Source organism: Garra rufa, chromosome 24 (genome assembly GCF_049309525.1).
Source record: "Garra rufa chromosome 24, GarRuf1.0, whole genome shotgun sequence".
NCBI classification, from domain to species: domain Eukaryota; kingdom Metazoa; phylum Chordata; class Actinopteri; order Cypriniformes; family Cyprinidae; genus Garra; species Garra rufa.
Genome location: NC_133384.1, coordinates 22465106 through 22478757, shown reverse-complemented (window position 1 = coordinate 22478757; position 13652 = coordinate 22465106). Strand labels below are relative to the sequence as shown.

General features: G+C 36.9%; 1 protein-coding gene across 1 annotated transcript; it reads right to left on the bottom strand.

Moving 5' to 3' along the window:
* Positions 1 to 323: 323 nt before the first annotated feature.
* pkia (cAMP-dependent protein kinase inhibitor alpha) lies at positions 324 to 13426 on the bottom strand. The gene is made up of 3 exons (XM_073831224.1): positions 13266 to 13426; positions 1672 to 1849; positions 324 to 1313 (listed from the first exon to the last, which is right to left on the bottom strand). Exons 2-3 carry the CDS (start codon positions 1820 to 1822, stop codon positions 1231 to 1233), a joined length of 234 nt encoding a protein of 77 aa, XP_073687325.1. The 5' UTR covers positions 1823 to 1849; positions 13266 to 13426; the 3' UTR covers positions 324 to 1230.
* Between the last annotated feature and the right edge of the window lie 226 nt (positions 13427 to 13652).

Below are 13652 nucleotides of genomic sequence, written 5' to 3'. Positions count from 1 at the left end.
AAAAAAATCATACAATGTGATTTCTGGATTTTTATTTTTAGATTCTGTCTCTCACAGTGGAAATGCACCTATGCTGAAAATTGTAGACCCCTCCATGATTTCTAAGTAAGAGAGCTTGCAAAATCACAGGGTGATCAAATACTTATTGACCTCACTGTTTATTGTTATACATTGTTACAGTAACAAATTAATAAATAATACATTTAATTAATAAATAGATGCACAAATATAAATAATATAATAAATGCTATATTAATAAATAATATATATTAATGATTACTTAAGTATATGTATAAATTGACAATTAATAAAAAAAAGTCACATTTTCCCCAAAGACTGCTTGAATTTATTCAAATATTTACGTACCCACAGATGAAAATATCATCAAATATATTTATGCAAAATTGAGGACATAGAGCTAATGACTGGAAGACAAAATATGGGCAAAGGTTTGGTAAGGCAAGCTCTATTGAACACATTTTCAAAAGGGTTAATAGGCAGTGTCAGTCAGACTTCAAATCACGCTAGATTTCATAATACAAGAAGAATTCTCATCATAAAACATTCAGGGAATTAGCATCACCACACGCTGCAAATGTTCGGATCACAAATGATTAGTCCTTTGCGGGATGTGAACAGTTACACACAGGTACTCTGTTAGGAGCATGCAAGACCATCATAACAGACAGTTGAATCTGAACTCAGTGAGTATTTAACAAAAGTGCAGCACTTATATTATGTGAATATCAACGTGATATCAAAGACAGCACAATTTAATATCAAAATCTGATATTACTAGTACAACACTACACCTAGAAAATGATTGAACACTGAGTGCGTATTAGCTGCGCTACTCTGGCAGTTAATTGGTGAATCCAAAATCATCAATTCAGTGGGTGTCATTCCAAATAAGATCTCCCAAGAGTGTCTCGGCCATTCTAATGTCATTACTTCTGACCCAAATTCCAGTCGCTCTACTAACTAGAGTGAATTTCTAAGTAAAAAATCATACAGTACCTACATCAGCTAAAGTAGCATTCGCTGTGGAAAAACAGCAGCGCTGTGATTCTTAAGGCCCAGCCTTTCACAGTAGCTTCCTCAAAGCAAAGTCTCCTCCTCAGATCCTTAAGAGAGAGGGATGCTCCGCTACTTTCAGTGTTGACCCCTCCATGCTCAATTTTAAAATCAGCCACTAGAGGGGGTATTTCCAGATTCTCTCACTGAAGTCTGTTATGTACCTTCTCCTTTGCCTTCTTCCTGCTTGGGTTCGGAGTCTGCCAAGTTTTGGCTTTTCTCTTCATCGTTCCCTGCCTCTGAGAGCAAAAAATAGAGAGTTTTGTTAGTAAAACCATAAACGGAAACAAGAGATAGTTTGAATGAAAACTAAGACCAAATACTCAACGGCCTACGGCACAGCAGGCCATGTTTTTTCACAGGGATGCCCTCAGCTAACAGGCCTATGTTTGATAAAGCACATCCGTGTTTGTCTCGAGCAAAAAACTGATGCGGGAAGCCACTAACATGCCCTCTAAACTCTTTAGTTTGCCCAAAGCAGGTTTGTCTGATACATTATTCATGGCCAGCTTGCCTCTCAGTGCCATATTACATTACTGCAGTGTTTTCATGACACTCCATGTTCTTTCTGAAGAAGTAACACTCGACTTTACTTACCTTCTTTACTGATATTGAGCTCAGACAGAGTTTGGGAGAGTCCGCTAGCGTCCAGGCCGCTGGAGGTTCCCAGGATGTCGTGTACAGCATTGCGTCTGCCGGTCCGTCCAGAGGCGATGAAGTCTTCATACGTCACCTCGACATCAGTCATATCTAATGCGTTTCAACATAGCAGTGCCTGTGATTGAGAGAGATGGTTTGCAGACCCACTGTTCATTAAAGGAATAGTTTACCCCAAAATTAAAATTCTGTCTTCAATTATTCATCCTCATCGCCATGTTCAAGGCCCAGAAAGGTAGTAAAGATATTGATAAAACAGTCCATGTGACATCAATGATTCAACAGTAATGATATGAAGCAATTAGAATACTTTTTGTGTGCATAGAAAACAAAAAGAACAACTTTATTCAGAAGTTTATACTCTCTTTTGAATGTGGTAGTTGCGTTGCTGTCTACGCAGGGTCAAAAAACTCTTGATTTGTGTTCTAAAGATGAATGAAGGTCTTGCGGGTTTGGAATAAAATGAGGACAATGAAAGACAAAGACAACAGTCATAGAGCCTTTAAACTTGGAGGGATGGTAGTACTCACTCCATCTACAACAGGGGTATCCAACCCTGTTCCTGGAGATCTACCATCCTAGAAAGTTCAGCTCCAACCCTGATCAAACACATCTGAATCAGTAATTAATCTCTTAGGTAGCACTTGATAATTACAAACAGCTGTGTTGGAGCAGGGCTGGAACTAAAGTCTGCAGGTAGGTAGATCTCCAGGAACAGGGTTGGGCACACCTGGTCTACAACGTCACCAAGGCTTGCCCCAATCGGCCTGACATTGGCTACAGCAATCGCAAAAGTACAAAATCGCTTGTAACTCCTAAACCATCAGTCGCAGGCTCAAGTGTCTTATGTTCTCAACCTACTTTTGAGACCTAGTCCTAGGTTTTCGCCAGATCGGAACCAAACCTGTGCAGAAAGAACGAAATGGGCAGGGCCACTTTTAGTAAAATGCCTATAACTCCTGAACGAAATGAGATATCTTCGCCAAACTCAGAACACTTATGTAAGAGCTCAATTTGAGGTCACAGGTCAAAAATTGCGGTGCTTGGCCACTTTGTTGTGCTAAAAAAAATGTCTATACCTATGCAGCCATTTGTCCTTTCAACATTAAAATGGCTATGTGCGGTAGAGCTACACGATTCTGAATAAAATGAGAATCATGATTTTTTTTGCTTAGAATAAAGATCACGATTCGATCATGATTCTGGTGAACTTTTTCATTTTAAAGATTTACCCCTGAACATTAGGTTATCAAACAGCAGTAAAATAGCAGTAAAATAAGACTTTAATTTTAAAGAAATGTAATGAAAAATAATGTAATAATGTAAAGAAAAAAATCACCATTAAACATTAAAAAATAAACATACAAAGGAGAAACACTAGCCTATCAACATTTTATGGCTGTCACCGTCCACTCTGGGATGCCCAAGTTACTTCACCATTTTACAAATAAATCCTAATCTAATCACGACAAACTATATATCGTTGGAAAGGTTTTTTTGTTACAAATTATGTAGGAAAAATCATTTATGATATCATGGATTAATTTATGACAAGAGTGCACCTCAAAAATCTACTTCTTAACAGGAGTCCTTTTTCACAAACAGATTTCCTCGTTGCCTTTTTCCCTATTACACTTTAGAAATCATAAATGATATATCAGATGAAAACTTCAAATTTCAAAATTCATCCTTTGAAAGCTATTTTAAAATCAGACATTGCATTAACATGAAAAATGTACATCAAAATCAAAATGTTTTTGTTCATGAATTATAAAAATGTAAGTTTCAATTCTACATTTTTCATATCTTTGTTCAAAAATGGGAGTAACAGTTAAGGGGTTAATGGATGTATATGGTTCCATTGCTCTGCTGGTCCATAAATCTGGCACGATCAAAGTACTACTCTTTCAATATTCAAAGTGCAAATACAGACTGAATTTTTCAAGCATGATACAGTTATAGACAACTACACAACTTATTATAGCCCACATACTAATAACAGCTGCGATATTTTATGTAGCCTAATTTGTGCGCATTGGGGAGTCACTCTCTAAACGCGGGGTATTAAAATTGCTTTTGAATGCGCGTGCGTGTTTTACTTTTGGTTTCATTTTAATGATCGTGCGAAACTCTCGACGGCGCTGAGCGTGCATTTTACAATACAAGAGATTATTTTAACAAAACCATTTGAAAGTGGGTGGACACCAACTGGGTTTTGAAAAGCGTGTCCCCAGTGGAAATTACGCCCCTGTGTGAGTGGAACTCTGTCGCTGAGTTATCATCTGATGTGAATGTATGCCGCGTTGTACAGTACATTGAGACAGAGGCGCCATGAATTGCATCTGACAGAATGTGAAATGTAGTATATTTCTTAAAAAAGCAGATTGTAAAGACCTTTTATTGTCCAACATCAAAAATCGTCATATCACACAACCCCTAATTGCAATGCAGTTTGTGCAGATCCAGAACAGAGTTTGGTTGAGAGAAAAAAAACGGCCGGTTCCTAGTTCAGAGGAGCGCAGTGTCAGAGACAGGGAGCAACTGACGGCTAATATCTCAAATCTTAATTAAATGTAATAAAGTAAAGATGAAGTTTAAATGGTTATGTAATGTTGGAGAGAACGGCGAACCTGTCACTGCATCAGCTCACAGCAGTCTGTGCAGTAATTAGGCTAGCGAAAGTTTTGTAAAATATAAATAAAATATAATTGGCTGAATCGTATAAATGCTGGATTAAGATCGTGAGGGGGGTCGAATCGAGATCGCGATCTTTTAACGATTAATTGTGCAGCTCTAGTGTGCGGCCTTGGTGCAAAGTCAAACAAGTGTCTATAACAGCCCAACCCTGTTCCTGGAGATCTACCAACCCTGATCAAACATACCTGAAACAGCTAATTAATCTCTTAGGTAGCACTTGCTAATTATAGACAGCTGTGTTGGAGCAGGGCTGGAACTAAAGTCTGCAGGTAGGTAGATCCCCAGGAACAGGGTTGGGCACCCCTGATCTATAAGGACATTTGCGCATCTCAAAAACATGGCCGCCATTGGCCGATGAAGTTTGAGCACCTATTAGGCAAGGTTAACAGAGGCCGATTTGACCGAAACGCAGTGGGCCTGTTAGACACATGGCCCCAAAGGTCTGTGAGAAATTTGAAAGAAATCGGCCACTTATGCGATATTGCATTTTTCAAGGTCATAAACAATTGTACATTGCGTGTTTTTTCGCACATATACACATGATATTCGTATCATATGATAGAACTCCTCATTCCGGAGAACTTTGTCTCTAGTACCACTGCTGTCAAATCCTTTGTTAAATGATTGTTAAAAAACCTAGACCTGGGTTTTTCAATCAATCTGGGAAAAACACTGCAGTACAATTCTTTGGACTCTCTAGGTAAATATTTATCAAAAAATGTTGAAATTTACCCTTTGGGAAGCTATAACAGGTTGTTTAAAAATGGGGTTTTTCCACATTTACCCCAAATCCTATAAAGCCTAAAGTAAAATGCAACACTTCATGAAACCTAGTGAGCATGTGCAACAGGTGATTCTAAACAAGCGTGCAAAGTTTTAAAAAGATGGGACCACAGCTGGTGTTATAACAGTCATAAACGTTAAAAAACATAATATTCCTATGGTAAATTACCTGGATTTGACATAAATGCTTTTTTAAATCATTGATTTAGGTGGTTACAGACTTGAGCCCCAGTAACCGCTGCTTGCAGCTATATTTAAAATATTTATTGGCTTTCTGATATATATTGGGCCAATGGTCAAAAATAAAATTTTAAATGTATTTGTTTATGCTAGTCAGTCCAGATTGCATTTTCATTTTTTAATGTGCTGTCATGCAATGATTCATTTTTATTTTTAACAATGCATTTTTATATTTTATATAGAATTACTACAAATATTCTGAATAATCTAATAGTTGCAATATTTTTAATCTTTATAAAATATTTCTGCAATATTATACTATATAATAATTAGAATCTTTTAAATTATTTATATATTTTTTTCATTCAATGTTTGACCTACAAGAAATGATGCAGCTATAGTGTAAACTACTGTTCAAAGGTATGGGGTTAGTGAGTTGTTTTTATTCAACAAAAACACATTAATTTGATCAAAAGTGACAGTAAAGGCATTTTTTTACGTTACAAATGAATGCTGTTCTTTTGAACTTTTTATTCATTAAAGAATCTTGGAAGAATGTATTACAAAAATAACTGTTTTCAACATTGATAATCATAAGAAATGTTTCCTATTCTCCAAATAGCCATTAAAATGTTTTTGTGGGATTATGTGCTCCCTGATCTCATGACGAAATCATACCAGAGTGAAACTTTTTCGCAAGACGCGAAATACTTACCAATAAATACATATCACTGCAGTTTCCAACAGAAATGAACACTAGAACAGCAAGCACTTTTAACTGGTTTAGTATAGAGTTATGATTACAGCTCCACGCGTTTTGTTTTTCGGACATAACAAGCTTGCTCTGTAGCTTAGACTTGAGGATTTGGAATCCTTGGGTACGAATCACATGAAAAACATGACTCACGATAAAAGAGTTGAAAGATGAGAAATCGAAAAACAAGCTAAAACGGCACGATTGCGTTTTTGCATCACATTCACTTTTGTTCATACTATTGGGTAGATTTATGTGTAGTGCAGATGGTACATTATCGTTACGAAAACTTTGAGTTGTATACAGAACTGCGGTGACACGTACCAAACCAACATCACATAAAACGTACCATATGTACGTTCATTTGTTCTGGGGAAAAAAAAGAACACTCTTTTAGCACCACTCAGTGGTTTCACATTAAATACGTTGTGAAATGTACATGGCGATATATATTTCCAGTCTTGCAAAAAAGTTCCCACAGGTACGTGTTTTTTTTTTTTGTCATGAGATCAGGTTAATTAACTGTTCTAGGAATCCCAAGCAAGTAACAATGTAAAGATTATATAAGCAGTCATAATCTGGCCTAGATAAGAAGATAAGCTTGGATAAGGGACTGCTTATTCTGTGCCACATTTGTGATCTCATGCATTTCTAAATTGTCCTTCTGGATGCGCTTCTTATCTGAGATTCTTTTTTATGTTGTGTGGGAAACAATATATCCCATAAAACATTTTTAATAATATGATCCCTGATCAGATCATCAAAACAGATGTGGGACAGCTCTGTAAGATTATCTCGAATTTTGTTGAACTAAATATCTTTCATGAGATGTGAGGATTCCCTGAGCTCTGAGTTATATTTAGCGCATGTTATCATCTCAGCACAGTCATTCTCAGCTGTTGCCTTCAAAATGGTGCCACTGTGTGGTGAAACACCCATAAGGTCATCATTAAAGGGCTGTTCACAGTATTATTCTCACACACTCATTTCTCCAACTAAAATATTCAATTGTCTTAATGTTCCTTACTAAATAAGTGAAAAAAGTATGATTTGTTTTATTCGACTCTCTTTACGTAGTTATACCACATCCATGAACGTCCACGTGTATGTCAGATTTATGCAGAAATACAGAAACTTTTAATCACTGCTATACTTAATATACTATAGCATCACATTCTATTGATATGCCCCTGGCTGTAAGCACTAAATGAATTGTCTTTTTCAATTTATACAGAGAAAGAGACATAATCTAAAGCTCGCTTGACAAAGCCATTTAAGTCCAAGTCCAAAAAATAAATATGGACTTGAGTGAGCACTTCCTCAAGGCAACAGTGACAACCATGCAGAAGAGTTGTCACACACGCTTACCCTGCCTATGTCTAGGTAGACCTCTGTGGAATCCACCAACGCAGCCTCAGAGACAGCTTGTGCAACAGTTTGGACAAAACAGCCCTAACACACTGAGATTTCAACAATAGAGGTTCAGCAGCTTCACATTTTACATAACAAAGAACAAAACAGGACTGCTGTATATAGTGTGCAGAGATAAGTGTGCCTCTTTTTTGCATAATATGTACACCACTGATGTCAGAGTCCTGGGACAGAACAGGCTGCAAATTAGAAAATAAAAGTTTATTTATAAGGATTAAATAGTTCAAAAAGGTTTAGGTGCAACCTGTTTCTTACTCATTATATTTCTTACTCATTCTGACCTTTTTGCTCAGAATTGTGATACAAACTCGGAATTCTGACCTTTTGCTCAAAAATATGTGATACAAACTTGTAATTCTGACTTTTTACTCAGAATTGTGTGATACAAACTCACAATTCTGCATGTTTGCTCAGAATTGTGAGATATAAACTCACAATTGCGAGTTACTGTATAGGCCCGGTTTCACAGTCAGGGCTTAGACTAAGCCAGGATTAGGCCATAGTTCAATTAGGACATTTAAGTAATTTTTATAAACATGCTTAGAAAAAAACATTACTGGTGTGCATCTTGAGACAAAACAAAGGCACTGATATATTTTAAAATCAATCAGTGCAATTTTATTTCAGTTGAAACAGCTCAGACTTACATTTTAGTCTAGGACTAGGCTTAAGCCTTGTCTGTGAAACCGGGGGATAAAGTCATAATTGTGAGATATAGCCTAAACTCGTGAGACATAAATTCGCAATTCTGAGAAATAGTCGCAAAAAATATCTAAAAAATGAAGTCGCATGTACGAGAAAAAAGTCAGAACTGCGAGTTTTTATCTCACAATTTTGACATTATTTCTTGCAATTGTGAGTTTATAATCATACAATTCTGAGTAAAAAAGTCAGAACTGAGTTTATATCTCGCAATTCTGACTTCATAACTCGCAGTTGTGAGTAGGGTTGCACGGTATACCGGTACATCGGTAGTATCGCGATATTAAAGCTTACAAATACCCGCGGTGCCATTGCATTTTTGAAACGGTAGTATCGTCCACACAATAGTACCGTGAGATATGTTGTAGATATGTTGAACACTGTTTAAAACTTTCATGCACGCCAGCAGAAACATTACAAGTTGATTGCCAAAATGTCTTTCTGCTGTGCGTTGTGTAGTATAGGCTGTGTATACGCTTTCTGTGCTATTCAGTGTTTCCCGACGCTTCAGTTCAGTTTGAAATGAGCAGCTGCGCGCGCACGTCGTTCTTCACGCTGCAGTTCCAGAAGAGAGGGTGTGATTCAGACCGTCTAATGTTATTTAAAAATAGCAGCTCAAGAATCACTTATTAGGGGCCGTTCACATGAAGCGTCTTTTGCGCGCGCAAGTTCGTTTTTTCAAATGGAGACGCGCGGCTTGCGCGCGCATATTGGAAGCCACGCGCTCGTTTTTTCCAGGCGCGTCCGCACCGCATCGATTTAAAAACATCTCAAGGGGCCGTTCACATGAAGCGTCTTTTGCACGCGCAAGTTCGTTATTTCAAATGGAGACGCGCGGCTTGCGCGCGCATATTGGAAGCCACGCGCTCGTTTTTTCCAGGCGCGTCCGCACCGCATCGATTTAAAAACATCTCAAGGGGCCGTTCACATGAAGCGTCTTTTGCACGCGCAAGTTCGTTATTTCAAATGGAGACGTGCGGCTTGCGCGCGCATATTGGAAGCCACGCGCTCGTTTTTTCCAGGCGCGTCCGCACCGCATCGATTTAAAAACATCTCAAGGGGCCGTTCACATGAAGCGTCTTTTGCACGCGCAAGTTCGTTATTTCAAATGGAGACGCGCGGCTTGCGCGCGCATATTGGAAGCGATGCGGTGCGACGCGCTCGTTTTTTCCAGGCGCGTCCGCGCCGCATCGATTTAAAAACATCTCAACTTTTCAGAATGTCGCAAGTGCACCGCAGGTCATGTGACATGAACTAACCAATCAGCTTCCTCACGTTTTTCCGTTACATTGAAACCTCAGCAGAAACATGGAGGAGCAGCTCATCATTGTGGTCCAGGGATTTCTTGAACTTTATGATTTGTCAAGCCCCCATTATTTTGACGCTAATAGAAGAAACAATGCATGGAGACGCATAGGCTTGGAGCTAGAGCGCAGCTGATGGTTGCTTAGAAACGGCAGACGCTTCCGGAGCGCAAGCGCCCGAGCGCTTTGTTGATAAGGAAGAAAGCGGCGCGCCTAGCGTTTTCCACGCGTTTTTAGGCGCGACATGTGAACGGCCCCTAAAGCATCAAAATATTTTACTAGAAAGAATTTTCGTATTTTTATTCATTTGCCCACTTTTAGAACAAGTGTAATAATTCGTTTCTGGAAGCATCTTTGCGATCACGAATGCAATTCCATTCATTAACATGGTGGTTTTGCACTTGGTTCATTATATATATATATATATATATATATATATGTATGTATGTATTTTTTAACATTATAAATGAATACGTTTTAATATACAACCTGCTTACTTGGAAATTTTAAGATATGGCAGCAAAAATGCTCGTGACAGTTCGCAAGATGTTTTTGTTTCGTTTCTGTGTTCGAATCTGAACTGGCGTTGGTTTGGGCGAATCACTGATTCACTAAGCCATTCATAAAAACGAGTCATTTGATTCAAGCCGTTTTGAAAGAATCGTTTGATTCAATCATGAACATTGCTGCCACCTGCTGGCGGTTTTAAGTTTCCCGTCATGTTCCATTCTTTGCCAACATATTTCTATATTCAGAGTTTTGTATTTAAAATATTAATCTTATAACATTATTTATGCAATTATAAGTACAGTCTAAATGTATAAATACCACATCTAAATGTCACTCCATGAAGCTTCTGTGCAGTGCTCAGATGAGTTTTGTTTACATGATTTTATGGATAACAATAGCCAGTCATTCATTCACATTAATGAAGTATTCAGAGAAAAATCTTGCCTGTTTTCATGTACATCTTTTTATTTATGAATTTTTTATTCATTTTGTAGAATTGAATTTTAAATTAACAGAATACTGCATGGTATCGTGATACTACTTGGTATCGTGATACTTCAGCTGGTATAGTATCGTAAGTCATTTTTATGGTATCGTGACAACCCTAGTTGTGAGTTTATATCTTGCAATTCTGAGAAAAAAGTCAGAATTGTGAGTTTAAATCTCGCAATTCTGACTATACCTCGCAGTTGTAAGTTTATATCATGCAGATCTGAGAAAAAAGTCAGGACTGTGTGTTTATATCTCGCAATTCTGACTTTATAACTCGCAGTTGTGAGTTTATATCATGCAGATCTGAAAAAAGGCAGAATTGTGAGTTTATATCTCACAATTCTGACTAGAATTTGCATATGTGAGTTTTTATCTCACAATTTTGACATTATTTCTTGCAATTGTGAGTTTATAATCATACAATTCTGAGTAAAAAAGTCAGAACTGAGTTTATATCTTGCAATTCTGAGAAAGAAATTCAGAATTGTGACTTGCAATTCTGACTACAACCCGCAGTTGTAAGTTTATATCACACAATTCTGAGAAAAAAGTCAGAATTGTGAGTTTATATCTCGCAATTCTGACTATACCTCGCAGTTGTAAGTTTATATCATGCAGATCTGAGAAAAAAGTCAGGACTGTGAGTTTATATCTTGCAATTCTGACTATAATTTGCAGTTGTAAGTTTATATCATGCAATTCTGAGAAAAAAGTCAGAATTGTGTGTTTATATCTCGCAATTCTGACTTTATAACTCGCAGTTGTGAGTTTATATCTTGCAATTCTGAGAAAAAAGTCAGAATTGTGAGTTTAAATCTCGCAATTCTGACTATACCTCGCAGTTGTAAGTTTATATCATGCAGATCTGAAAAAAGGCAGGACTGTGAGTTTATATCTTGCAATTCTGACTATAATTTGCCGTTGTAAGTTTATATCATGCAATTCTGAGAAAAAAGTCAGAATTGTGTGTTTATATCTCGCAATTCTGACTATACCTCGCAGTTGTGAGTTTATATCTTGCAATTCTGAGAAAAAAGTCAGAATTGTGAGTTTAAATCTCGCAATTCTGACTATACCTCGCAGTTGTAAGTTTATATCATGCAGATCTGAAAAAAAAGGCAGGACTGTGAGTATATATCTCGCAATTCTGACTTTATAACTCGCAGTTGTGAGTTTATATCTTGCAATTCTGAGAAAAAAAGTCAGAATTGTGAGTTTAAATCTCGCAATTCTGACTATACCTCGCAGTTGTAAGTTTATATAACACAATTCTGAGAAAAAAGGCAGAATTGTGAGTTTATATCTCGCAATTCTGACTTAACTCGCAGTTGTGAGTTTATATCATGCAATTCTGAGAAAAAAGGCAGGACTGTGAGTATATATCTCGCAATTCTGACTTTATAACTTGCAGTTGTGAGTTTATATTTTGCAATTCTGAGAAAAAAAGTCAGAATTGTGAGTTTAATCTCACAATTCTGACTATAATTCGCATATGTGAGTTTATATCTCATAATTTAGACTATTTCTCACAATTGCAAGTTTATATCTCGCAATTCTGACTTAATTTCTCACAACTGTGAGTTCATTTCAGGCAATTCTAAGAAAAAAAGTCAGAATTGTGAACTAAAATCACACAATTCTGAGAAAAAAAAGTCAGAAAAACTCACAGTTCTGACTTTTTTCTAGGAACTGAATTATATAAACTTGCAATTGCGTGATATAGTCAAAATTGCGAGATATAAACTCATAATTCTGACTTTTTTTTCAGATCTGCATGATATAAACTCACAACTGCGAGCTTTATAAGTCGCAATTGTGAGTTTATATCATGCAATTCTGAGAAAAAAGACATAGTAATGTTAACCCTTTTTTTTTTTTTTTTAATTCAGTGGCAGAACCGGGCTTCTATATTATTTGAATTTGATAGTACATATAAATGTTTTCATAACTACATGATGGTAAAAGATACATTTATATTTCAGTTTACTAATTTTTATCTATATGAAGTATTAAGGTTTCATCTGAAAACAGGTGGTTTCAGTGAATGCAATGTCATTTCAATACCAATAAACAGAAGTCAAATGAAGTAGTCATTCATATTATAGTTATACTTTTTTTATTAATTTGAGTGTTTTTGTTTTTTTGGTTTTGTTTTTTTGGTAGTCCAGTTTTGACCTCTGACATATGATGGAGAATGTTCTGGAATAACAATAGCTCTCTAATGTTAGTTACAATGTGCATCATAAAAATAGTGATACAATTTTAGATTTGCTTCATTCATAATTAAACCCTCAGAATATAAATCACCTTTATTAACTGAAGCCAAACTGAAACAATGCATATTGTTGTGACATTCTAGCTCTTCCTCTTTCCCTTCGTTTAAATGAGCAAACACTCCTGTCAATTTGACAGGTTTATGAACAATTAGAGCGTAAAAGCGTAGTATCCAACATTACATGTCCAGATATAACAGCTACAAGTGCAAATCCCAACGGTGCAATTCTTTCATTTACAGCACAGCGTTTGAGCTTATATGAATGCAACGGGACCGGGTTATATAAATCTGACAGGCTATACACAGATGCTAATGAAACATTCGCGGGAGCGACTCTATTTTATCACAGAATACGCCTCAGAAGGCTTATCTATAAGGCAAATCTTCAAGAATTCGCAAATCTTACCTGTTTTAGGCTGGACGTTTTCCTAATTGTCAAGGCTGTGCAGTTTTGTCGCTCTGGTTAATACTTCAGTAGGATGCGACGGTGCTGTTGCTGCTGCTGCTGGTTCAGTCCATGAGTCTGCAAGAGAAGAGAGGGATGACGTATGCGCGTTACTGGGTGCTGATGATATGCAAGGATTATCCAAAACCATTCTATCTGCTTATGCTCAGCAGTGCTGGGCGTTTGATTCATCTTAGTGATTCGAATCTTTTGAACCGTTTAGTTTAGACTCGTTCACTCATATGATTCTTTAAAAAACAGTTTCATTTTCATTTTTTCATTTTCAACAGGTCATTTTTTATGGGTTCAAGTTCTACTGTAATTGTTAGAATGGTCACAGAACAACAA

Excerpts from the sequence above, each read along its gene's own strand:
- pkia (XM_073831224.1), bottom strand. The coding sequence starts at position 1,822 with ATGACTGATGTCGAGGTGACGTATGAAGACTTCATCGCCTCTGGACGG. Across the intron at positions 1,314-1,671 it reads GCTCAATATCAGTAAAGAAG|AGGCAGGGAACGATGAAGAG; the intron begins GTAAGTAAAGTC and ends TTTTGCTCTCAG.